The sequence below is a fragment of the Eriocheir sinensis genome, chromosome 9 (assembly GCF_024679095.1).
Source record: "Eriocheir sinensis breed Jianghai 21 chromosome 9, ASM2467909v1, whole genome shotgun sequence".
Taxonomy (NCBI): Eukaryota; Metazoa; Arthropoda; class Malacostraca; order Decapoda; family Varunidae; genus Eriocheir; species Eriocheir sinensis.
Genome location: NC_066517.1, coordinates 22036281 through 22062404, shown reverse-complemented (window position 1 = coordinate 22062404; position 26124 = coordinate 22036281). Strand labels below are relative to the sequence as shown.

At 41.9% G+C, this 26124-nt stretch overlaps 1 protein-coding gene across 2 annotated transcripts in view; it reads left to right on the top strand.

Annotated features, from left to right (window-relative positions):
- LOC126996144 (golgin subfamily A member 6-like protein 22) overlaps positions 1 to 26124 on the top strand; it is a 169835-nt gene that overhangs the window by 7521 nt on the left and 136190 nt on the right. Inside the window, exons 2-3 of one of the 2 annotated variants that reach the window (XM_050856367.1) lie at positions 5404 to 5493; positions 6387 to 6431. In XM_050856367.1, coding sequence (XP_050712324.1) covers positions 5404 to 5493; positions 6387 to 6431 — 135 coding nt within the window. The remainder of the gene's footprint in view (positions 1 to 5403; positions 5494 to 6386; positions 6432 to 26124) is intronic. The other variant, XM_050856368.1, reaches the window with a different exon arrangement.

Sequence of the window (26124 nt, the reverse complement as noted above, 5' to 3'; positions counted from 1 at the left end):
CCTCTCTGTTTCCTTTCTCTTTCCTCTCTGTTTCCTTTCTCTTTGCTCTCTGTTTCCTTTCTTCCTCTCTGTTTCCTTTCTGTTTCCTCTTTGTTTCCTTTCTGTTTCCTCTCCGTTTCCTCTCTGTTTCCTTTCTGTTTCCTTTCTGTTTCCTTTCTGTTTTCTCTCTTTCCTCTCTGTTTCGTCTTTGTTTCCTCTCTGTTTCCTCTCTGTTTCCTCTCTGTTTCCTTTCTTCCTCTCCATTTGCTTTATTCCTTTATTTCCACTATTTCCCTTATGCTTCTTTTCTTTTATTTCCTCTTCTCCTATATTTTCCTCTTCTGTTTCTCTCTGTTTCCTCTATTTCTCTCTGTTTCTCTCTATTTCTTCTATTTCTCTCTATTTCCCCTTTTCTTCTATTTCTCTCTATCTCCTCCATTCCTTTATTCCTCTGTTTTCTCTATTCCTCCTAATTTATTTCTTCTGTTATCCCCTATTTCCTCTTCTCCTCTGTTTATCTCGCTGTTTCCTCAATACTTCCTTTTCTCTCTCTTTTTCCTCTACTTTCCCTATTTCCTCTATTTTCTCTCTTTCTCTATTCCCACATTTTTTCCTGTATTTTCTCCTATTTCCTCTTTATATCCTCTATTAGTTTTTCTCTATTACTCTTACATCCACTGTTTCTCTATTCCTCTGTTCTTCCTATGATTTCCTCTACTTCCTCTGCATAACTGATTCACCGCGAGTCTTCTATAATATTCCTCAAAGTACGGCACTGCATCCTTTTTTTTCCCTTTTTTCTTTCTTTTTTAGAGGTTCCAATTCTTTTGTATGAAGGAGTCTGATCCGATAAAGATAACCCGCCTTTCTATAGCTTACGTGACTGCATGCAAAAAGGGTTCACGTGTCTATTTGTAACTTTTTTTTAATCTTTTTTATATTTTCTGTTTAAAGGAGAAATAATCAATTTTTTTTTTTGGCATCAGTGAATCCATTTCGATGATCTGCTCCACTCAAGGAATCCAATCCAATAATCTGCGTCTCTTTTGCCTCCGTAACTGCATACAAAAGCGGTTTACGGGTCTATAAATAACTCCCTTTTTCATCTTTTCCATTCAGAGGAGGATCCCGTTCTGCAGTTCTTTGGTATCAAGGAATCCAATCCAATAATCTGATTCTCTTTTGTTTCCGTAACTGCATACAAAATGGATTACGTGTCTCTATATAACATCTACCTTTCTTATCTTTTTTTCTTCCCTTTTCATTTTTCTATTAAAGGAGAGGGGATCCAGTTCTTTTGGCATCAAGGAATCCAATCCGATAATCAGACTCTCTTTAGCCTCCGTAACTGCATACAAAAACGGCTTACGAGTCTATAAATAACTTCCCTTTTTCATCTTTTCCATTCAGAGGAGGATCCCGTTCTGCAGTTCTTTGGCATCAAGGAATCCAGTCCGACAGTCAGCCTCTCTATTCCCTCCGTGACAAAAAGGGTTTACGTGTCTATATATAACATCTACCTTTGTCATCTCTCATTTTCTTCATTTTTTCATCTTTCTACTCAAAAGTGGACCTTGTTATTTCGATATCAAGGAATCCAATCCAAAAATCTGCGTCTCTTTTGCCTCCGTAACTGCATACAAAAACGGTTTATGAGTCTATATGCATAACTTCCCTTCTTCATCTCTTCAATTCAGAGGAGGATCCCGTTCTGCAGTTCTTTTGGCATCAAGGAATCCAATCCGATAATCTGCGTCTCCTTAGCCTCCGTAACTGCATACAAAAGAGGTTTACGAGTCTATATATATAACTTCCTCTTCTTCATCTTTTCCATTCAGAGGGGGATCCCGTTCTGCAGTTCTTTGACATCAAGGAATCCAATCCAATAATCAGCGTCTCTTTTGCCTCCGTAACTGCATACAAAAGAAGTTTACGAGTCTATATATATAACTTCCTCTTCTTCATCTTTTCCATTCAGAGGAGGATCCAGCTCTGCAGTTCTTTGGCATCAAGGAATCCAGTTCGATAATCCGCCGTTCTTTTGTCCCCGTAACTGCATACAAAAGCGGTTTACGAGTCTATATATATAACTTCCCTTCTTCATCTTTTCCGTTCAGAGGAGGATCCCGGTCTGCAGTTCTTTGGTATCAAGGAATCCAATCCAATAATCTGCGTCTCTTTTGCCTCCGTAACTGCATACAAAAGAAGTTTACGAGTCTATATATATAACTTCCTCTTCTTCATCTTTTCCATTCAGAGGAGGATCCAGCTCTGCAGTTCTTTGGCATCAAGGAATCCAGTTCGATAATCCGCCGTTCTTTTGTCTCCGTAACTGCATACAAAAGCGGTTTACGAGTCTATATATATAACTTCCCTTCTTCATCTTTTCCGTTCAGAGGAGGATCCAGCTCTGCAGTTCTTTGGTATCAAGGAATCCAGTCCGATAATCAGCGCTATGGCCTTCGTGACTGCAGGCAACAAAAGGGGCCACGAGTCCATATCTCTCCCTACGTGCCTGTGTTTTCCCCCGTGATGGAGCGGAGCCGGGAATTTAGTGACGATAACTTGAAAAAAAGAGACTCATTTCCCTCCCCCGCTGTTGGCAAATTGTTGTTGTGACCTGTGCGTGTTGGGGGGGAGGGGGGGAAGGGGGGGGCGAGAGCGTTTCCAAGAAGAGTAGAGAGAGTAATATGTCGATACCCAACGTTGCAAATTCCATAAGACTGTTGAGGGAGTGACGCGGCGTTGGGGCGCACACACACACACACACACACACACAGCACGCAAGACAGCCATCAGCCCCTCACAGACAGACAGACGCACAGACGCAAGATAGCTGATAGGGGTATAGGACAAGCGAGAGAGAGAGAGAGAGAGAGAGAGAGAGAGAGAGAGAGAGAGAGAGAGAGAGAGAGAGAGAGAGAGAGAGAGAGAATATACAAAGAGACTGACAGGGAGGCGGAGAGAGGCAGACAGACAAACAGACAGACACAGAGAAACAGGAGACAAAGAGACGGCCAAGCAGACAGACAGACAGGAAGACAGGTAACAGACAGACAGGTAGACAGGCCGACACAAGCAGACAGAAAACAATGAGGCAGACAAACAGTGACAGAGACAGACAAAGATACAGACAACAACAGACAAACAGACAGGGAGACAGACAGGGAGACATAGACAGACAGACAGGCTACAAAAAGACAGAGACAGACACATACAAATAACAGACAAACATACTGACAAAGAAACACAGACAGATACAGACAGGCACAAACAACCAGAGCGACAGACAGGCCGACACAGACAGACAGGAAAGAAAGAGACAGACAGACAATGAAAAAGACAGACACATACAAATTACAGACAGACATACAGACAAAGAAACACAGACAGATACAGACAGGGAGACAGAGAGACCGAAAAAGATAGACAGGAAAGAAAGAGACAGACATACAATAACATACAGATAACAGACAAAGATACAGAAATAAGCACAAACAGACAAACAAACAGACTTCCAGCGAGCACCAACACCACTAACCACAGACACGCCGACGCCACGCATTGATCCTCCGAAGTGACCCCCAACAGAGAATCCGAATCCGCTTGTATCCGATTGAATCCCACATCAATAACAGCCTCATGAAAACAACATAATCCTTAACGCCATCGATATATATCAATACTCCTCCTACGTGAGAGCCAATTAATACTTGCATAGAGATATAATGAAGGGAATATCTTAGGGAGGAAATGCAAGCAGGAGAGATAGATAGATAGATAGATAGATAGAGATAGATAGATAGAGAGATAAAAAAATATATAAGTTTGTGTTAAAAATCGGTAGAAAACAAACAGTAAAATTCCCTCTCGTTTCTGATCCTATTAATAAACAACACTAAACCGATTACGATATTTTGCCTTTTCTAATATTCTTCTCATTTTTTCGTTACGAGATTAAAGAAAGAAAGAAAAATCAACGTTATCTCCACCGTAAAAGCAGATTAGAGAGAGAGAGAGAGAGAGAGAGAGAGAGAGAGAGAGAGAGAGAGAGAGAGAGAGAGAGAACGCACCCAATGTTGAATATGTTCGTGGAAACTGAGAGGGAGCGCTTTTTTGTGTACCTCTAGAGTACTGGGGGAGGGGGGGAGGGGGGGGGGAGGTAAGAGGAGAGCCAGGTAAGGGAGGGAGGGAGGAAGGGAGGAAGGGGAAGACAGGGAGCGTGCAGGGGGAAGTTGAGAACCCAGGGAGAGGAGGAGGAGGAGGAGGGAGGTTTTGGCAGTACTCAGAAGGGGGGAAGGGAAGCGTGGGTGGAAGGAGGATATTCTGGAAGAGAAGGAGGAGGAGGAGGGAGAAGAAGAAGAAGAGGTGATGAAGAGGAGGAGGAAGAGGAAATGGGAGCTAAGTTTTCAGAAAAGAAAGATAAAGAGGAAGAAAGAGGAGGAGGAGGAAGGAAGATAAAGAGGAGGAAAAGGAGGAGGGAAGGAAAATAAGAGGGAAAGGAGAAAGAGGAGGAAGAGGAAAAAGGCGAAAAAAAGAGGAGGAAGAGGAAGAGAAAAAAAGGGGGTAGGTGTTCAGGAGGGAAGGGCAGAAAATGAAGGAGGAGGAGGAGGAGGAGGAAGAAGGAGGAAGAAGGAGGAAGAAGAGCAAAAAAAAAAGGGGGTAGGTTTGCAGGAGGGAAGGGCCGAAAATGAAGGAGGAGGAGGAGGAGGAGGAGTAACAGAAGCAGGAGGAGGAGGAGGTGGAGGAGGAGGAGGAGGAGGAGGAGGAGGTTCGCCAGTACTCCCTTTCTGCAGCGCCTCCCTTTTAAAGCTGCTTCATCATTTGCAGTACCTGAGGACGAGGAGGAGGAGGAGGAGGAGGAGGAGGAGGAGGAGGAGGAGGAGGAGGAGGAGGAGGATGTACTGTAGTCACCATCATCATTATCTTCTTTTTCAGTTTTACATTTTTTTTTTTTTTAATATCTATTCTGACGTGCAAAGGGTTGTATACGAAGGTCCTTTTTCCATGTTGCTGTTTTCTTCTTCTTCTTCTTCTTCTTCTTCTTCTTCTTCGTTAGTTCGTTCGTTCATTAGTTAGTTCGTTCGTTAGTTTTTTCGTTGTTGTGGGGGGGGGGGAGAATGTTGTTGTTGTTGTTGTTGTTGTTGTTATTTTTCTTCTTCTTCTTGTTCTTTTTTTTCCTTGTTTTTGCTTCTTCCTTCTCTTCTATTTTTCTTGTTCTTTTTCCTTTTTCTTCCTTGTTCTTGTTTTTTTTGTTCTCTTTTTCTTCTTTTTCGTCTTGTTTTTCTACTTCTTTTTTATTATCATCATCATCATCATCATCATCATTCTCTTCTTCCTCCTCCTTCTCCTTCTCGTCCTCCTCTTCTACCTCTCCCTCACCACCACCACCACCACCACTAACACTCCTTCCCTCTCCTGCAGGCGGTTGAGCAGGAGGAGGCCGGCCAGTGGTGGGGCGTGCTGGCGCTCCGCTCAGGGCGCCTCGGCTACGTCCCCAGCAGCTACCTAAAGGTGAGGCGTTGCGGCCCCCTCCGTCCTGTGCCTTGGGCCTGGGGGGGGGGGGGGGTCAGAACCTTGTAGTAGTCTGTTAGTTGTTAAGAAGCCTTGTAACTCTCTAACAATGGACGGTATTCGCATTCCGATATTTTGTCTTTTCTAATATTCTTCTAATACTTTCGTTACTGTAACCTAACCTAATCTAACCTAACCCAGTATAACCAAGCTCACTTAAACCCAACCTAGCTTAACCTAACCTAACTTAACCTAGTCTATCCAAGCCCTCTGTAACCTAACCTTGTAGTAGACTGTTAGTTGTTAAGAAGCCTTGTAACTCTAACAATGGACGGTATTTGCAGACCGATATTTTGTCTTTTCTAATATTCTTCTAATACTTTCGTTACTGTAACCTAACCTAATCTAACCTAACCCAGTATAACCAAGCTCACTTAAACCCAACCTAGCTTAACCTAACCTAACTTAACCTAATCTATCCAAGCCCTCTGTGACCCAATATCCGAGAAGAAGAGAAGGAAAAAGAAAAGGAAGAGATAAATGTGGGTTAGATTTTATTTCTCCTTTGGGTGTAGGGTTATCCGTTTGCTGGAGCCTTATGTCGCCTTCAATATCTATAACTAATCCATAAATGATTGGTTCCTCGGTTCCTCTGTTCTGTTTCTCCTTGGCGTCATCTGTTTGCTGGAGCCTTATGTCGCCCTCAATATCTAACTAATCCATAACTGATTGGTTCCTCGGTTCCTCTGTTCTGTTTCTCTTTGGCGTCATCTGTTTGTTGGAGCCTTGTGTTACCTTGGATACCTATAACTAGTCTTGTGTATTAGTCTTACGAAGTGCTTCTCTTTCACTCCTCAACTAACCACGACGCTCTCCCTCTCATCCTCCGGCAGTTTCTGGAGCAGCGTCACTACTGGCTCACCGTGGACGGAGAGCGGGTGAGTACCATCCTCCCTCTGTACAATTATTGAGAGTTTCAGAAGGTGACCAGAAACATTTATTGACGCGGAAGGCAAGCGGCGAGGAACCTGTTTTAAGGGTAAGCGCACAAGAAATATATTTAATGTGGGGAAAAGAGTAACATTTCTGGACGTTTTGGGACACGAAGGCGCGGATGGAGTGACAGGGATTTGGCCATTAGAGTCGCCGGGGGTACGTCGCCTCGCCCACATTACGACGCCCTCGCTGTGGGTTCCTCTCTTCCCATCCTAAGTAAAGGTATGAGCACTGGCCTCCTCCACTCAGGGTTATCCTTTACAGAAACAAGCCGGGTGAGCGGGTCGGCTTCTGGGTAGCGTGTCACATGCCCGTATAGCCGGAGTTGACGTTCACGACCTTCACCGATCATGCAGCTAAATGGCCTCTAATCAGCCTCATGAAGTAATCGCTGGTTTGACACGCCATATATTCACGCTGAGCGACTCCATATATTATACCACCGTCGGCCAAGGCTGTCCGCTGTAAGACTTAACGAAACCCGAATTTTGAAGTACGCTGCCAAGGTATGTGAAATTTTCCGAGATATCAATGTCCTCTCCACACGCATGAACTAATGAACGGACTAACTAACTAACGAAAGCAGAAGAAAAAGAAGAAGAAGAAGAACCTCCATCATCGGCAAAAATAAAGTCAGTGGCCCTGGTATTGCCAACATATATTTTTTTTTTACAGTAGAGGAAACAGTTCAAGGGCAAAAAGGAAAGGAAACAATAATGAAAAAAAGCCCGCTAATGAAAAAAAAAAAGCCCGGTACACAATGACTGGTATTTTGTAAGCTCCTTGTATCCTATTGTATCTTTTGTATTTGACCAATTTATATAGACATGGTTAATAGAAGGGCGGAGCATTGGGGAAGCGTGGCCCGCCCTCTGTGAACCTACGCAGTGAGATATTATTTAATTGTGCTTCTTGGGCTGACCGTAAATTCTTGTGGCATTATGAAAACTCCAATATTATATCTGTTGCTAATGTTAAGTTGATTGGAGGGTAATTAGACACGGTAGACCAATCCCCCTTTTCGAAAATAATAATAAACCTGTGATTGATTGGATCCCTCTCCGACGTTATTGTTGTTGTGTCGAGCCTATGGGAGAACTTTTTTGTTTGTTTGTTTGTTGTTTTGTTTGTGGTTATATAAAGGTGTCTGTTTGTTGTTTGTAGCGGGAGTTTATTCTGTTTTCCATCTTTTTTATGTTACGGGAAGAAAAAAGTGAGGTGTGTTTTTACGGCATTTTATTCTAACCTAACCTAACCTAACCTAACCTAACCTAACCTGACCTAACCTAACCTAACCTAACCTGACCTAACCTAACCTAACTTAACCTAACCTAACCTAACCTAACCTAACCTTCCTTGTGATGCCTCGTCCTGTACCTTTCCTTGCAGGGTTTAATCAGTTCCCTGGTGCAATGATTTCCTGTATAGTGCTCCCTCATCTTCATTATATCTTGTGCACTTTTTTTTACAACAAAGGAGACAGCTCAAGGGCACAAAAAAAAGAAACAATAATAATAAAAAAGCCCGCTACTCGCTGCTCCTAAAAATAATCCAAAGAGGTGGCCGAAAGAGGGTTCAATTTCGGGAGGAGAGGTGTTCTGATACCCATTGGTCCCTCTTCTTCTCTTCACTTTCCACGTCATATTCCAATTTCACTTTCCTTTCATATTACAAACAGACACCCCCACGCACTCCCTCACCTTCTCTTCACTTTCCATTTCATATTCCAATTTCACTTTCCTTTCATATTACAAACAGACACCCCCACGCACTCCCTCACCTTCTCTTCACTTTCCATTTCATATTCCAATTTCACTTTCCTTTCATATTACAAACAGACACCCCCACGCACTCCCTCACCTTCTCTTCACTTTCCATTTCATATTCCAATTTCACTTTCCTTTCATATTACAAACAGACACCCCCACGCACTCCCTCATCTTCTCTTCACTTTCCATTTCATATTCCCCTTTCCCTTTTCTTTTCATATTACAAAGAGACACCCACACACACTCCCTCATCTTCTCTTCACTTTCCATTTTCTTTACACACACACACACACACACACACACACACACACACACACACACACACACACAGACACAGACACACACGCACATTCATCCTCACCTCACTTTCATCTTCATTTTCCTCACACTCATGTTCTCCCCACCTTCCAAACTGTTCACTCACCTCCTTGGGCAGTAAACTTTTTATTTTAGTACAGTCCCCCTCGTCCCCCCTGCCTCCCATTTTCTTTACACCTTTGAACCCTCCCCCCCCTCTCCCCCCCTTCTCACCCCCCCCCGAGGCTCAGGTAGAAACACATACAGCTACATCTTCACCTCCTCCTCCTTTTACGAGCCTTGTTTTTGTGTTTATGTGTGTTGCTCTGTTGTGTTGCCGGCGAATTGTGTTGTTGTGTCGGGCTTATGGGAGAACTTTTTGTTTGTTTGTTTGTTTTTTGTTTGTGGTTATATAAAAGTGTATGTTTGTTGTTTGTAGCGGGAGTTTATTCTGTTTTCCATCTTTTTGTTATGTTACGTGCAGAACGAAAGTGAGGTGTGTGTTTTTGCTGCATTTTATATACTCGTGTGTTTTAAAAGTCGAGGCACAACGAAGGAAGTGGAAATACTGGTTGTGTTTTTTTCCTCTTTCCAGATATGCCTCTGCCTTTGTTTTCCTCATGTTTCCTCGTACATTTTCACTCAGACCTCCACTGTTCGTTTGTCTGTTTCTGGGTTTCGTTGTTGTTGTTGTTGTTGTTGTTGTTGTTGATGTTGTTGTTGTTAAAGATTAACCCCTAGTGTCACTAGGGGAACCGTTAGAGGTAAAAGATCCCCACACACACACCTGCACGAGGGAGCACGGGCCTTAGCCAAAGGCAAAGGCAGGGTGCCGACAAACCGACTCTATCGGCGATCGAAATCTAGCCGACAAAGTCGGTCTGTCGACGAGGACTGGCGTGTCTCTGGGGGTTTCGTTTTTATCACCATCTCCAGTACAGGACATGTGTTGCTTACTGCGTTTACTCGAATATCTTAAAAGTCAGAGTTTACAGGAAGTTGAATTTCCATCCCTAACGCGGTACAGTGCCTTGCGGGGTAGTAGTAGTAGTAGTAGTAGTAGTAGTAGTAGTAGTAGTAGTAGTAGCAGTGATGGTGGCAGTGGCAGAAGAAGCACATCGAAAACGGTGACCTGTCTTTTTAATCAATTCTTTTCTGACGCCTTTCACTTCTCTCACCTGTTCTGTTCTCTCATGTTTTCTTTTCCTTGTTTCCTCGGTTCGACACTCCCCTCCTCCTCTCCCTTTCTTTATTTTATTTTAACTTATTGTATTTTATTGTATCTTATTTTTTATTTTATTTATTTATATATTTATTTTATTTATTTATTTCCTTGTCTTCTCGGTTCGATACTCCCCTCCCCCTCTCCCTCTCTATTTTATTTTATTATATTTTATTTTATTTTTTTCCTCAGTTCGACACTCCTCCTCTCCCTCTCTTTATTTTACTATATTTTATCTTATTTTATTTCCTTGTCTCCCTGGTTCGACACTCCTCTCCTCCTCTCCCTCCCTTTACTTTACTTCCTTGCACACCTAACCTCCTGCAGTGCCCTCCGAAGTAGCGGTAGAAGAAGCAGAAATAATAGTAATATGCATGAGAATATGATGAAAGTAGTAGCAGTAGTAGCAACAGTAGTAGTAGCAATAGTAATAGTAGCAGTAGTAGTAGTAGTAGTAGTAGTAGTAGTAGTAGAAGTAGTAGTAGCAGCAGTAGTAGTAGCAGTAGTATAAGTACGCCCATCCGTCACTAACACAGCTCAGTGCCCTCGGGAGCCTTCAGAGGGGGGGGGGGGGGGGCACGCACACAGGCACTCTCCCCTTCGAGGCACTGCTGAGTATGCTAATGGACCCTCAGACCTTAGAGTGGGGAAGGAGGCTGGTCTGACTAAGGAGGGGGGGCTGAGGGAAGGGGAGAGAGGTCTGACTATGGGAGGGGAAGTTGGAGGAAGGGTCTGGCTGAAAGAGGCGACTGCGGAGGGAACTAACTTGGGGGGCTGGGGGGAAGGGGGGAGGGGTCTGACAAAGGGGGGTTGAAGAGGGGGCTAGAGAGGAGTGAAGGGTTAAGAGGGGCGATGGTTGGCTTGAAGGGGGCTGAAGGGGGGTCGGGGGTTAAAGGAGGGAACAGGGGAATGAAGGGGTAAGGGGCTGTCAAGAGGTTAAGAGCCATAAGGGACGGTCTTCAGGTGTAACTGGAGGAGGAGGAGGAGGAGGAGGAGGAGGAGGAGGAGGAGACAAATGACGATGAAAGAGACAAATAACGAGAAGAAAAAGAAGAAGAAGAAGAAGAAGAAGAAGAAGAAGAAGGACAGAAAATGTTTTGTATCTCTTTCTATTAATCTCAAATTGCCTTTTCTACCCATATATTCTTCTATCTTTCTTTATTTCTTTTTTTCTTACTCTCTTTCATTCTTTCATTCTTTCTTTCTTTCTTTTTTCTTTCTTTCATTCTTTCATTCTTTCTTTCTTTCCTACTTTCTTTCATTCAGTGTTTCTTTTTTTCCTTCTTTCATTATTCATTTACTTCCTTCTCTCCTTATTTCTTTACCTACTTACATATTTATTAACTGATTTACTGAAGACAAGAATCTGAGGTAAAGCGCTTTCGAGAGTTTATGTTTTACAGTTCTCTCTTTTTTTTTTCACTCAGTGTGACTCGTAAAATCTTAAAGGTGAGCATCAAAGGTGAGATCCTTGAACCTTTGTGGGGATTAAGGTGACTCTTGCAAAGGTGAACTAGTAAAAACTAACGTAAATAAAGTCTCTCTCTCTCTCTCTCTCTCTCTCTCTCTCTCTCTCTCTCTCTCTCTCTCTCTCTCTCTCTCTCTCTCTCTCTCTCTCTCTCTCTCTCTCTCTCTCTCTCTCTCTCTCTCTCACTGTATGTGTGTAAATGTGTACGTTAACAAATCATCCGCTTTCTTTTTTTGTTATTTTCCATAAGCCTAATCTCTCTCTCTCTCTCTCTCATGAATAAGAATATGATTATAGAGGCGAAAAGGTCAAAGAAGAAGGGAATCTCAATTAAGTTATTTTGCAGACGTCTGACATGATTATGGGCGCTGTAATTCCTTTCATTTTTTCTTTATCTGCGTCGTAATCTCTGCCGTCTGCCCCGAGTTCCGTCCCTGCACTCCGCTATTTGCTCTGTCTCGGTTCTGTTTCCTCGACGTTTCCTTTGTTTACATTTCACCCTTCTGCCAAGCCCTTCAGTATACTCGCCAAAACCTTCATAGTTATCATATCTTAGTTTGTTATAGGTTTAAACTGATCTAGCATGTTCCCTTACCTTTTAATTCTACTTTATTTCTTACTCTCTCATTCTCTGTCTATCTATGTATCTATGTATCTATCTATCTCTCCTCTCTTTCTCTTTGCTGTCTGGCCTTTCTCTTCTTATCATTCACTTTCTCTTTCCCATTTCTCTCTCTCTCTCTCTCTCTCTCTCTCTCTAAGATACTGTCACCGCATTTTTTATGTTCATCAATATATCTCCGCTTCTTCCTGTTGATATTAAACCTGCTTGGTCTCATACTGCTTAACTTTCTTTTCTTTATATCTTACTCTTTCCTCAAGCCCTTTAATATTACTTTCACTGCCATAATATTCTCGTTTCTTCATATATTTTAGTCTATTACAGTTTTAGCTAATACTTCCACATACTCGTTATTATATTTCTAAACTTCCCAGTCCTTCGTCATCCGCTTCACTATCACTTTCTTTTACTAACCCATTTTCTTTTTTTGGTTTTTGATAACTTATAACTTAGCCCAATACAGTTTTGAGTTTATGGCTTAGCGACACATTGTTTTTACCGCCCATATAGTCATCCGGTAGTGGTGGTGGTGGTTGCGGTGGTAGTGGTGGTGATGGTGGTGGTGGTAGTGTTAGTGTTGTTGTTGTTGGTGGTGGTGTTGGTGTTGAGATTGTTGTTGGTGGTATTGCTGTTGTTGTTGGGGATGGTAATGGTGGTGGGTGGTGGTGATGATGGTGGTGGTGTTTGTTTTGTTGTTGTTGTTGTTGGTGGTGGTGGTATTGGTGTTGTTGTTGTTGTTGGTGGTATTGTTGTTGAGGTTGTTGGTGTTGGTATTGGTGTTGGTGGTGGTCTTGTTGTTGTTGTTGTTGGTGATGGTGGTGTTTGTATTGTTGTTGTTGGTGGTGGTGGTGTTGAGGTTGTTGTTGGTGGTGTTGCTATTGGTGTTGTTGGTGGTATTGGTGTTGTTGTTATCGTTGGTGGTGGTGGTAACGGTGGTGGTAGTGATGGTGGTGGTGGTATTATTGTTGCTGGTGGTGGTGGTGGTATTGGTGTTGTTGTTGTTGATGGTGGTATTGTTGTTGTTGGTGTCGGTGGTAGTATTGTTGTTGTTGGTGGTGGTGGTGATGGTAGAGGTGGTGATGATGGTGGCTCTATTGGTATTGGTAGTGGTGGTGGTGATGGCAGTGGTGGTGATGATGGTGGCTCTATTGGTATTGGTAGTGGTGGTGGTGATGGCAGTGGTGGTGATGATGGTGGCAGTGTTGATATTGGTGGTGGTGGTGGTAGTGGTGGTGGTGGTGGTGGTGGTATTTGTAGCAGTGAATGCGATGATTGTGAATGTAGGAAACTGTCTTGCTCTAATTTTTTCTTCGTATTTAGTTAAAAGGTCACAAGCATTCGTCTTTTTACACCACATAGGTTTATAAATCATCACCACCACCACCATCACCACCACCATCACCCAATAAAAACAGGTGTCACTTGCCTGGCCTGCCCAAGTAACGTACCGGTTCGCTCCTTTACCTGTTACATTCACCTGCAGCTTGTTAATTAGCGGCCCAGATAGTCAGGTAAATAGGGACACCTTGAGAGAGAGAGAGAGAGAGAGAGAGAGAGAGAGAGAGAGAGAGAGAGAGATGTCATTGCCCGTTACTTCTCTTCCTGTTTCCTCACCACCACCACCACCACCTCCTCCTCCCTTCCGTACCCTCCCACGCTCTCTCTCTCTCTCTCTCTCTCTCTCTCTCTCTCTCTCTCTCTCTCTCTCTCTCTCTCTCTCTCATCATTATCACCTCTCTTGTATTTTTCCTTCCCGAGTTATATTACTTGTGTGTGTGTGTGTGTGTGTGTGTGTGTGTGTGTGTTTCCCGCGCCTCTCCACCACTTCCTCCTTCCGCTTGGCTGTCTGTCTGCGTGTCTGTGAGAGAATGGAGGGAAAGGGGGGAGGAGAAGGGGAAGGAGGGGGTAGGGGAGAAGAGGGAGGGGGATAGAGGGGGATGGAACAGCTGATCGTAACTGAGCGAGGGTGAGCAGCTGTCGCCTCTATATTGTGTGTGTGTGTGTGTGTGTGTGTGTGTGTGTGTGTTGTTCTTTTCAAATGGATCTATGTAATGGCAATATCGACAGTAGTAGTAGTAGTAGTAGTAGTAGTAATATTTGTAGTAGTAGTAGTAGTAGTAGTAGTAGTGGTTGTTGTTGTTGTTGTTGTTGTAGTAGTAGTAGTGGTAAAAGAAAACAGTAGAGGTAGACATTTTTTATATTAATTAAACGTATATTACATAAAATATTGGATTGAGATGATAATAATAACACTAATAATATCCACTAGAATAACAATAACAATAAGAATACAAAAAAAACAATAACAACAACAGCAACAACAACAACAAAAAATACAGCTCCACACATCCTATCCTACTTCTCTATTTTTTTCCTCCTATGAGACCCTAAAATATGCATGTGAAAGTAATGAAACACCCCGCTACATGGCTATAAGATATTCAGTCCCACGCGTGTAGATACTTCAGTCTGCCCGTTATCCTCTTAAAACTGGCAGGGGAGGGAGAAGAGGAGGGGGAGGACAGGGGAGGAAGGGGAGTGCGCAGCGGGGGTCTGGGAAGGGGCTGGGGACGAGGCTCCTTCCCTGCGGCACGCCAACCTTCCCTAGACAGTCAAGGACCTCAGCGGTACTTCCCTTTATCCGCTGCTGTGTACATTCCGTTGGTGCAGAGTTAGGTTACTTGTAATGGGTTAGGTTGTTATTAATGGGGCTAGGTCGTCATTACCCTTACCCGCTGTTCTTTACATTCCTTGGGTGTATGATTTACTTTTGAGAAGGGTTAGGTTACTATTAATTGGGTTTGGTTATAATTAGGAGGATTGGATTACTTTTAGGAAGACTTAAGTTACCAATAATGTGGGCTAACTGTCATAAAGGGGGGGTTGCGTTACTCTGAAGGGTGCTAGGTAACCATTAAGTGGGGATAGGTTAGCTCTATGAGGGCTAGATTAACATTATGAAGAGCTGGGTTACTATACAGAGGCTAGGTTACCATTAGGAGTGCTGGGTCACCATTTAACCCCTTGACTACGGATTTCCTACAGTCAGACATCACCAAGCTACAGAAATGGAACAAAAAGTGTCTGCTACAATTCAATGAAGAGAAATGTAAAGTCCTGCACCTTGGGAGGGGATATCCAGCACACCAATACCGCATGGGAAACACTCCACTATCCACCACAGAGGCAGAGAAAGACCTGGAGTATAGTTACCAGGCTACATGCAGTGAAAGCCAAATCCGTGCCAATCGAAGCGGACGGGTTAAAAGGAAATAAATGCCTTCCACTGTGGTTTCTCTGGTGACGTGCTAAAAAAGAAGGAAAATTAAGAACATACACAAATCTACTTTATATATAAAATGAGGAATTCCTAAATATAAAGAGAAGAAGAAGAGGAGTTGATAAAGAGAGGAGAGAAGCGAAAGAGAAGAGGAAGATGTGGAGAAGAAGAACAAACGGGAAATGAGAATGGAAGATAAATATTAAGTTGATTAAGAGGACTGGGTTACCATTTAAGACGGGTTGGATTGTTCGGTTAGGAATGAGTACTATTTTGGTGGTCATATTATTGGGTTCATTTATTTTTATATTTTTAGGTGAGGTCATATTTGGTTGCGTTTGTTTACTTATATATAGGTGAGGTCATATTTGGTTATTTTTGTTTACTACTTAGATGAGGTCACAAATATTTGGTGGTTTTGTTTACGTGTTTTAGGTGAGGTCATAATTGGTTATTTTTGTTTACTACTTAGATGAGGTCACAAATATTTGGTGGGTTTGCTTACGTGTTTTAGGTGAGGTCATATTTGGTTCGGTTTGTTTACTACTTAGATGAGGTCATAAATATTTGGTGGGTTTGTTTACGTGTTTTAGGTGAGGTCATATTTGGTTCGGTTTGTTTACTACTTAGATGAGGTCATAAATATTTGGTGGGTTTGTTTACGTGTTTTAGGTGAGGTCATAATTGGTAAGTTTTGTTTAGCTACTACTTAGATGAGGTCATAAATATTTGGTGGTTTTGTTTACGTCTTTTAGGTGAGGTCATATTTGGTTATTTTTGTTTACTACTTAGATGAGGTCATAAATATTTGGTGGGTTTGTTTATGTGTTTTAGGTGAGGTCATATTTGGTAAGTTTTGTCTACTCCTTAGGTCATACTTGGTTCGGTTTGTTAACTCTATAGATGAGGTAAGTTAGGTCTGTTTACTTTTTGTTGTGGTCATATTTGGTTCGTCTTGTTTACTTCTTAGGTGAGGTCATACTTGGTTCAGTTTGTTTATTTTGTCGGTGAAGTCATATTACTGGGTTAGTCTTTGCTTACTATTAAAGTTAAGTAATATCTGGTTGGTTTTGTTTACTCACGAAAGGCAGACCACAAAAAAACAAGACGCTACTGTTTACCATGAGCCTTAGACCCCCAAGAAAGGTATAATTCACCCCTTTCTCTTTTTAGACCCAAAAGAAATGCACACCTCCGCGCCTTTCTCCCTAACAGTCAGTCATGTTGTGTTGTTATGTGTGTTGCGTCACGGCTTGGGGGGGAGTTGCGGTTCCCTTCGTGACTCGGGTGCTTCCTGGAGTGGGGCGCGGCGTTCCCAGGGAGTGAACCGGGAAAGCACTGTCCGCAACCTGAAGTAAAAGCGTAGAGAGTCGATAACACGAAAATTAAGTGAGGTGACGTGTTTTTACTTTTTCTTTACAGCTTAGGAAGCAGCTCAAGGGCAAAAAAAAGGGGTTACAATAATAAAAAAAAAAACGCTAATGAAAAAAAAAGCCCACTAATGGAAAAATAAAACCGCTAATGAAAAAAAAGCCCACTAATGAAAAAAAAAAACTTACTAATGAAAAAAAAAGCCCGCTAATGAAAAAAAAAACTAAAAACGCAAATGAAATGGGAAAAAAACGCTAATGTAAAAAAAGACCGCTAAGTTACTGTTACTATTAATGGGGCTAAGTTAGAAGGGTTGAATTACTGATAGGAAGGCTGGGTTGTCATTAAGAAGAGCTATTTTAGTGTTAATGAGGACTAATCTACAATCATAGAGGCTGTGTTAATATTTAATGTGCTAGGTAAATGTTAATATCATTCTCGTATATTCAAAACAGAAGAAAAATCGAGACTGCAGCGTTATTTTTGTTAGGTATATTTCAGTTCCCCAAAGTTAAGAGAGTTGGTATGAAATAGTGAACATACCCGAGTGGTTAGGTTAGGTTAAGTTAGGTTAGGTTAGGTTCTTGTTCTACTTCTTCATCATCTTTTTCTTTTTCGTCTATTTCGTCTTCTTCTCCTTCCTCTTCTTCTTCTTCTTCTTCGTTATCATCTATCCTGCTTTTATTTATGAATACGCAATACTTTTTCTGTGCTTTGTTAACCTGATGTACGTAAGGGATTAGGATTTACACAACATAGCCTAACACAACAGTAGGCTTCCCAATTGCCAAGTCATTCACCTACGTCGGACACCGGTCAGTACATATCGCAGCAAAAGGGTTAATAACAGCAGCTGGAAAAAGAGATGTGACGGGTGACTGGTGACGGGTAATAGTAAACAAGACTAACCCAGTAATATGACTTCACCGACAAAATAAACAAACTGAACCAAGTATGACCTCACCTAAGAAGTAAAGAAAACGAACCAAATATGACCTCGACAAAAAGTAAACAGACCTAACTTACCGCATCTATACAGTAAACGAACCGAACCAAGTGTGACGGGTTAATGACGACGCTGGTGATGATGGTATGTGATTGCCCCGCGGTAAAGAAAACTGGTGATCGGTTTCTGTTTCTTATATTTAATGCCGTCTAGGGAGAAAATGAGAACTATAATTGGTGACTTGTGAATGATGATGATGATGATGGTGATGGTATGTGGTTGCCCCGCGGTATAGAAAACTGGTGATCGGTTTCTGTTTCTTATATTCAATGCAATCTGCCGGAAGAAGAAATATGATTGATGACTTGTGAATGATGATGATGATGATGGTGATGGTATGTGATTGCCCCGCGGTATATAATATTGGTGATCGGTTTCTGTTTCTTATATTCAATGCAATCTACCGGAAGAAGAAATGTGATTGATGACTTGTGAATGATGATGATGACGATGGTATATGTGATTACCCCCGATATAGAAAACTGGTGGATCGGTTCCTATTTCTTATATTCAATGCTCTCTACCGGAAGAAGAAATGGTGACTGGTGACTAAGTAAATGATGATGATGATGATGATGAAAGTGATAAAAGATTCCCCACGGCGTAGAGAACTGATGGAGAATCCGGTTTTGAAGAAGTTCTGGCTACCGAGTGTGTGGGCGGAGGGGTGTGGAGGTCGGGGGGGAGGCTCACCTGTATACCTGGAGGACTCTCATGAGCCTAAAGGAGGTGAAGGTGGTTTGGTCAGCCGTCCCAGTCATCGGTCCTCAGTATTCGCTCAGACTCCGGTGGTGGTGGATGTAGTGCCTCGCTCTCCCCCGTGTGCAGTGACTTAGAGAACTGAACTCCCTTCTCGGATACACTTACAGCCCTTAAGGAAGATAAAGAAGAAAGAAACACTGCCTTTGGGTGTTACGTGTAGCTGGTGTTGAAGTGTTTCGTGTGGCTGAAAGATTAAAAAGGTTCTAAAGAGTTGGATTACGTTATACCTGGAGTTAAATCGCCTCCTCTCTCGCTCTCTCTCACCTGCCGTTAATTAGGAGTGTTTCAGGTGAGTTGAGGTTGGGATGACTTACCTGTTGCATCTCTTTCAGGTGTTGTAATTAGTCTAAGGTAAAAGATTATTGACACTACTTTTTTGTGTTGTGAATTTTGTGTTTAATTTAGGTTTACAAATTATTTCAGTATCTTTTTTTTTTTAATCATCTTCACTGGTAAATCTTTGTCAATATCATCATCTTTTTTTCTTGTTTTTTCTTCTTTTTCCTCTTCTTCTTCTTCTTTTTCTTCTTCTTCTTCTTCTTCTTCTCCTTCTTCTTTTCCTACTTCTGCTTTTTCTTTTTCTTCTTCTTTTTCTTCTTCTACTTCTACTTCTACTTCTTCTACTTCTTCTTCTTCTTTTCCTTTTTTTTTCTTCTTCTTCTTCTTCTTCTTCTTCTTCTTACTTATCAATATGCTTTCTGAAGTGTTAAATCATTCGTATTCTGTGTTTTTACCTGATACTATTACAGGTTAGTCATCGTGTGTGTGTGTGTGTGTGTGTGTGTGTGAGACTAATGTTTACACGTAGTCTAATTTATGTCACTATTCTGCAAAGTCATTCATCTGCGTTTTTCTTTTAATGTGCGTTTCCATATTAGTAATCAATGTTGACATGATACACATAAGACAATAAGGTCCATTTTCTTAAACATTACGGAGCTAACACACACCTACATTAGTTAAGGCTTTCGTAGAGGTTGTGCTAGTACTCCCACGGTTAGTTTTATAAGCCTAGTGATAGTTTGATGAGGCTTCTGGGCCGTGAACGTGAAAAATAAGTCATGTGAACTCGACTACTCTTTTTTGTGGACTTTGGGATATTGTATGTGAGAGCAGAAAGTGTCTTAGAAAACGGGCCAGATTCTTGCGTATAGCCTAGCTGCTGCGGCCCTAGCATATAATAGGAGATTTTACTATTTTTTTTGTAATTTTCAGTTATTAATATTTTTTTTTCTTCTTTTTCTGCTTCATCATCATCTCTTTCTTTCTTTTCTTCTTCTTCTTCTTCTTCATGTTTTTCTTTTTCTTCTTCTATTTCTTCTTTTTCTCTTCTTGTTCTTTATGTTCTTTTTCTACTTCTTCTTCATCTTTTTCTATCTCTTCTATTTCGTCTTCTTCTTCTTCTTCTTATTCTTATTCTTATTATTATTACATATTATTATTATTATTTTTCTTCTTCTTCTTCATCATCATCTATCCTTCTTTTACCTTTGAATACGCAATACTCTTTCTGTGTTTTGTTACCCTGAAATACGTAAGGGATTAGCATTTACACAACATAGCCTAACACAACAGTAGGCTTCCCAAATAGCCTAGTCATTCACCTCGTCTTTTTTTTTACCTTCGCTTCCTTATTAGCCTCTCCCTGTGTGCTAACCTGGTGTAAGAGGAAACTTTATACACACTCACACAACTTAATGTTCAGCCGGTATTATGGAGTGCTGAATCATTTTAACCTGCATTACTTTTACTTGAGTACAAATGTTTTCTTTTTCTTGTATTCATATGACGCACGTACAAGTTTAATGATTGTAGCCTAGCATATCAGTGACTATGCTTAACTACTGGGTCTCTTTCTCCTACATGGGCTTTTAATTAAGATATCATATTAGGCTTCTCTTGTGTGTTAGGCCCTATTTTCAAAGGTCACAGAGGAGATTAGTTGGGTTCTAAAGAGTATATGTTCACGTTCATGGCCCAGAAGCCTCGTCAAACTATTACTGAGCTCATAAAATTACTCATTGGAATACTAACAAGACCTCTACGCAAGCCTTATCGTGTGTGTGTGTGTGTGTGTGTGTGTGTGTGTGTTCTTCTTCTTCTTCTTATTATTATTAGTATTAGTATTATTCTCCTTCGTCTACTTCTTCTACTTCTTCTTCTTCATCAGACTTATCAATATGCTTTCTGAATTTGGGTTTGAGGATATGAACCTTGGCGCCGATTCCACAGTCTAACAAAGTGGCTTTGTAATCGCACGAACCAAACAATTCAATACCATACACGTCATAATGATTAGGTTTTCAACGGAAGACCAGAAACATACAAGAGATTTCCCGTATAGCTTCCTCACTGTTCCTAATTTGAATATGAACACAAAACACTATACATGTAAGTCTTTGGTATTGGTTTGGAGGCGTACTAACCCATCATATCGAAGTGGCCCAGAGTGTGATGTGTGATGTCAGTGAACACCTTTTACACGTATCATCAGGACACCTCTCCTCCCGAAACTGACCTCTCTTTTTGGCAACTCCTCTGTACTCTATTCAGGAGCAGTAAGTAGCGGGCTTCTTTTTCTTTAATATTGTTTTCTTTTCTTTTTTTACCCCCCTGAACTGTCTCCTTTGCTGTAAAAAAGAAGAAAACCGTCACAGAGTCTTACCTGTCGAGTCACCTCACCTGTTGTCTTGAGGTGTTTGTCAGTACCGTTGTTGTCTCGAGGGCTCAGATTGCGAGGGTGACGTTTTTACTTTTATTTATCACTTCATGTCTTTTGTCGCCTTAGTCTCTCTCTTCAGGGATTATGGTGACGTTTTTATTACCTTATTGGATCTATGTCATCTTGATCCTCGCTCAGAAATTAATGTTATGTCTCTAGTAACTCTTTTGTCGCGGGATTATAAGACACTTCGGTTTCTCACATCAGTTATTTCTAAAGGTCAAAGAGGGGGTCAGGCGGCTTCCAATGAGTGTTTCTTCAGGTCCACGGTACAGAAGAAGGGTCACACTACCAGCAGGGCCATAAAAGTACTACTGGAAATGCTTAAAACTCCTACGTTCCAATGAGTGTTTCTTCAGGTCCACGGTACAGAGAAAGTGTCATACTACCAGCAGGGCCATAAAAGTACTAATGGAAATGCTTAAAACTCCTACGAAAGCCTTGTCAAATAGGTGTTTTTGGACGAGGTAACGTCTTATAATGTATAGCCACAAATCAAGGGAGTTTTTCTTCCAACACACCTTCCCCTTCCTATACCTCACGTTCCCTTCACTTTCTACACCTTCCCTTTGCCATGATAGTTTCCGGTAGCGTTCCCTTCATCTATTCCCATACATTCCCTTCACACTCATAACTCCCCTTCATTATTCTCTGGTCTCTCTACTCTCAGAAACAGGTGTAATCTTTAATAACTCTTTTGTCGTCTTAATTAATGTCCGCGTCCTCACAAACCAAGATATTTCGTACCTCTTAAAATACTTCCTCCTCTTCCTCATATCTCTCAAACTACACTTCTTTCCTTTTTCATATTTCTCAAAACACTTCCTCCTCTATTATATTTCACAAACAACACTTCGTTCCTCTTTCATACTTGTTTAGACACTTCCTCCTCCTCATACTTCACAATCTACATTTCTTCCCTCTTTCATACTTCTTAACACACTTCCTCCTCTTCCTCATATCTCTCAAACTACACTTCTTTCCTCTTTCATACTTCTTAAAACACTTCCTCCTCTTCCTCATATCTCTCAAACTACACTTCTTTCCTCTTTCATACTTCTTAAAACACTTCCTCCTCTTCCTCATATCTCTCAATCTACACTTCTTTCCTCTTTCATACATCTTAAGCCACTTCCTACTCCTCCTCATACTTCACAATCTACACTCCCTTCCTTTCATACTTCTTAAGACACTTCCTCCTCTTCTATCTAACCCACATACTACTGTTCTTCTTACATACTTTTCAAACCACTTCTTCCGCCTCTAGTCTTAGGTAATCTTCGCTTCGTTAACTACACTTCTCTTTTTCATACTTCAAATACTTCCTCCTTCTCCATTTTAATCTTTCTGGCTCACTTTTCAAAACACTTCCTCCTCCTCCATTTTAATCTTTCTGGCTCACTTTTCAAAACACTTCCTCCTCCTCCTCTGTCGTTAGGTAATCCTCGCCTCGTCACACCTGCAGTAGCCAGTTGTCGTGCAGGTGAAGGGGGGCGCCGCAACAGGTGGGCTCATTAACCAGCAGGGAGCGTGACACTTCGCCTGTGCGGTGTGACTTGACGCGGGTGTGAGTCACGTGGGAAACGTTCTCTTGGTGGGCGAAGAGTGAACGTTGCCGGAACTCAAAACGTGGTGAAAGGAAGGTGTGAAGAGTTAAGGGAACGTAAGAATAGAGGAAGGGAAAGGTGTGATAATGGAAGGGAATGTATGGTATAGGTCATAGAGTGAAGGGAAAGGTCTCTTAGCATAATGAAGGGGAGTTATGAGTGTAAGGGGAACGTATGATGGGAATAGATGAAGTGAACTAGTGATACAACGAAATGAACGTTACCGTTACTTAGCGTGGTGAAGGGAAGGTGTTGAAAGTGAAGGGAACGTAAGGTATTGGAAAGGAAAGATGTGTTAGAAGAATGAAGGGGAGTTATGAGTGTGAAGGGAACGTATGGGAATAGTTGAAGGGAACCGTAGAGATACAATGAAGGGAACGGAGCACAGGATGAAGGGAACGTGAGAGATGAAGGAAAAGAAAAAATGAGCTGAAGGAGGAAGAAAAAAGGGAGAAGAATTAAGGGAACGTGAGAAAGAAAAATGAAGGGAAAGAATGATTGTGGAAGGGAAGGTGAGGCATGGAATGAAGGGAACGTGAGATGGCACAGTGAAGGAAAGGCTTGATTGGTAAAACATAAAGGGAACGTAAGGGAATGTATGGCAAAGAATGAAGGGAACGTGCGATGTAGGATGAAGGGAACGTAAGCTTGTAGAATGAAGGGAAAGTTTGATAGGGGAAGGGAAGGTGAGATAAAGAATAAGAGGAACGTGAGTGAAGGGAGCAAAGTGAAGGGAAAGTGTGAGAGAGGAAGGGAAAAATGAGACAGCTTGGGCACACACACACACACACACACACACACACACACACACACACACACACACACACACACACACACACACACACACACACGCCTTCACTAACACCAACACTTCCTCTGCTTCGTCCACTCAGCACACACCTCTTGCAGCCTCTTACTCTTAACCAGGATTTCCTCTTCCTCCTCCACTCAGTACACACCTCTTGAAGCCTCTTACTCTTAACCAGCAATTCTCTTCCTCTCCTTACACTAAATTAACATCTTTACTTTCTCTTCCTCCTTTATTTCAACACACATCTCCTCACGTCTCTGTTCCTGGATACTATTTATAACATTACTTTCTCGTCTTTCTACTCTTGGTCATCCCTATACTGTCCAAATCCCTTATGCAAGAGTTAACCAGCATCTTCGTTCTTTTATCCCTTCCGCTGATAAACTCACGTCTCTGTTCCTGGACACTTTTTAAAACACTACTTTCTCCTCTTTCTACTCTTGTTCATCCCTATATCGTCCAAATCCCTTCTGCAAGAGTTAACCAGCATCTTCATTCTTTCATCCCTTCCGCTGATAAGCTCACGTCTCTGTTCCTGGAGACTTTTTAAATCACTACTTTCTTCTCTTTCTACTCTTGCTCATCCCTATACCGTCCAAATCCCTTATGCAAGAGTTAACCAGCATCTTCGTTCTTTTATCCCTTCCGCTGTCATACTTCTTAAAACACTTCTTCCTCTTCCACTTCACTCAAAACACTTCTTCCTCCTCTTCCTCTTACATCATATACCACTTTTTTCCCCCTCCCTCCATATCCCTTAATCATGTTTCTTAAAGGCGAGAAAAGTGAGAAAAAATCATCACTCACACAAACGATTTCATAATATACATCAACGCATTCGTGATCAGTTTATGCATCATCTATTTTGGGGGGTTTATATCATGGCAGAAATTTGGCCCGTCGCTGGTACACGGTAAAGCCACAAATTTGGCCCGTCGCTGCTACAAGGTTAAATCACCTCTGTCTTCCCCTTCTACTTTCCTTCTACCACTCCACTTTTCTTTCCTCTTCTATGCTTTGAAACCACCTCTACCTTTCCTTTCCACTTGAGACACGACTCCATGACCTCTCCCTCTCTACCTCTCTCTCACGCTTCTGAAACTACTTCCTCTTCCTTCACCTATTCAGCTCACACACGTCGGCATTCTCAAACGCTTCCGCCTCTCACATCAAGTATTTGCAAAGGCCAAAAAGGAGATCAATCGGGTTCTAATGGGTGTTTCTTTAGGTTCATGGTACAGAAGAAGGGTCAAACTACCACCTGGGTCATCAAACTACCCCTGGAAATGCCCCAAACTCCTACGAAAGCCTTGTTAAATATGTGTGTGTGTCTGAGCGCTGATGTGTTTTAAAATATGACCTTTCTTTCACGCTTGTTTCACATCTCCAGCTTCCTTTCCTACTTCAGAACGCAACCAACTCATGAATCTTCTCTCCCTCTCTCCCTCAAGCCTCTAAAACTGTTGCTACCTCACTTATTTAGCTTACAAACTCTCCTTATCTTCTACTTCTTTCACATCCAGCTTCCTTTTCCACTTAAGCTCACGACCAACTCCATGACTTATCTCTCGCCCTCTCTCTCGTCCACGCCTCTCTCCCTCTCTCGTCCACGCCTCTGCAGCCTTTCCCAGCACATCTTTCCGCTCAGACACTTTTTTCTCTTAACTGTTTCCCCATTACGTGCTACCGCTAAGTCTGGTGCGTGAGATTCATTGCGTGATGTAAGACTAGTGCTGGGAATAGAGACTAACTTACCTGTGTTGGGGAAATGTAGAAAAGAGAAGGGAACGGGTTGACAGGTAGAGATGAATAGAGAGAGAGAGAGAGAGAGAGAGAGAGAGAGAGAGAGAGAGAGAGAGAGAGAGAGAGAGAGAGAGAGAGAGAGAGAGAGAGAGAGAGAGAGAGAGAGAGAAATGACTGGTGCTGGGAATAGAGACTTGACTTACCTGTGTTTTGGGAGTGTAGAAAAGACAGGTGAACGGGTTGAAAGGAAGAGATTAATAGATGTGTTAGAGTGAGAGATATACATAAACATACATACAGAGAGCGATTACTTATGTGAAAAAATTATTGATATATGAATGTAGAGATTGTGAGATGAGCTAAGAGAGGAAAATGGGAAGTATAAAAAGGGAAGTAAAGGGAGGGAAAAAAAGATAAAAGAAAGAGATAGGAGAAAGAAAGTTTACCTGTGATACTGATGAAGGGAAAACGGAGTAAATGAATGGAAGAAGGAAGGAAAGAAAGTAAGGCAGGAATGGATAGGAAAGGAAGGAAAGAAGAATGGGAAAAAAGGAAAAAGGTTTAGCTGTATATAATTAATGAAGATAACAATGGTGAAAGAAGGAAGGAAGGAAGGAAGGAAGGACGGTGGGAATAGAGAAAAAAGAAGAGAAAAAAACATAAGGAATGGTTAGCTAGTGTTTGTAATGGAGGAAGTTAGCGAATAGAAAAAGGGAGGGACGAAGGAAAAAAGGGAGGAAAAACTGTAGGAAAGGGAGAGAAACGAGGTAGATAGTGATCAGAGGAAGAAAATGAAGAGAGGGAGGGAGGAAGAAATGGAAGAAAAGAGAGAGAGAGAGAGAGAGAGAGAGAGAGAGAGAGAGAGAGAGAGAGAGAGACGAGGAAGCTGGTGCGCAAGGGAGTGAACGAACCATTAATCGAGTAAAGGATCCGAACCGGTGAACCCCAATGAACG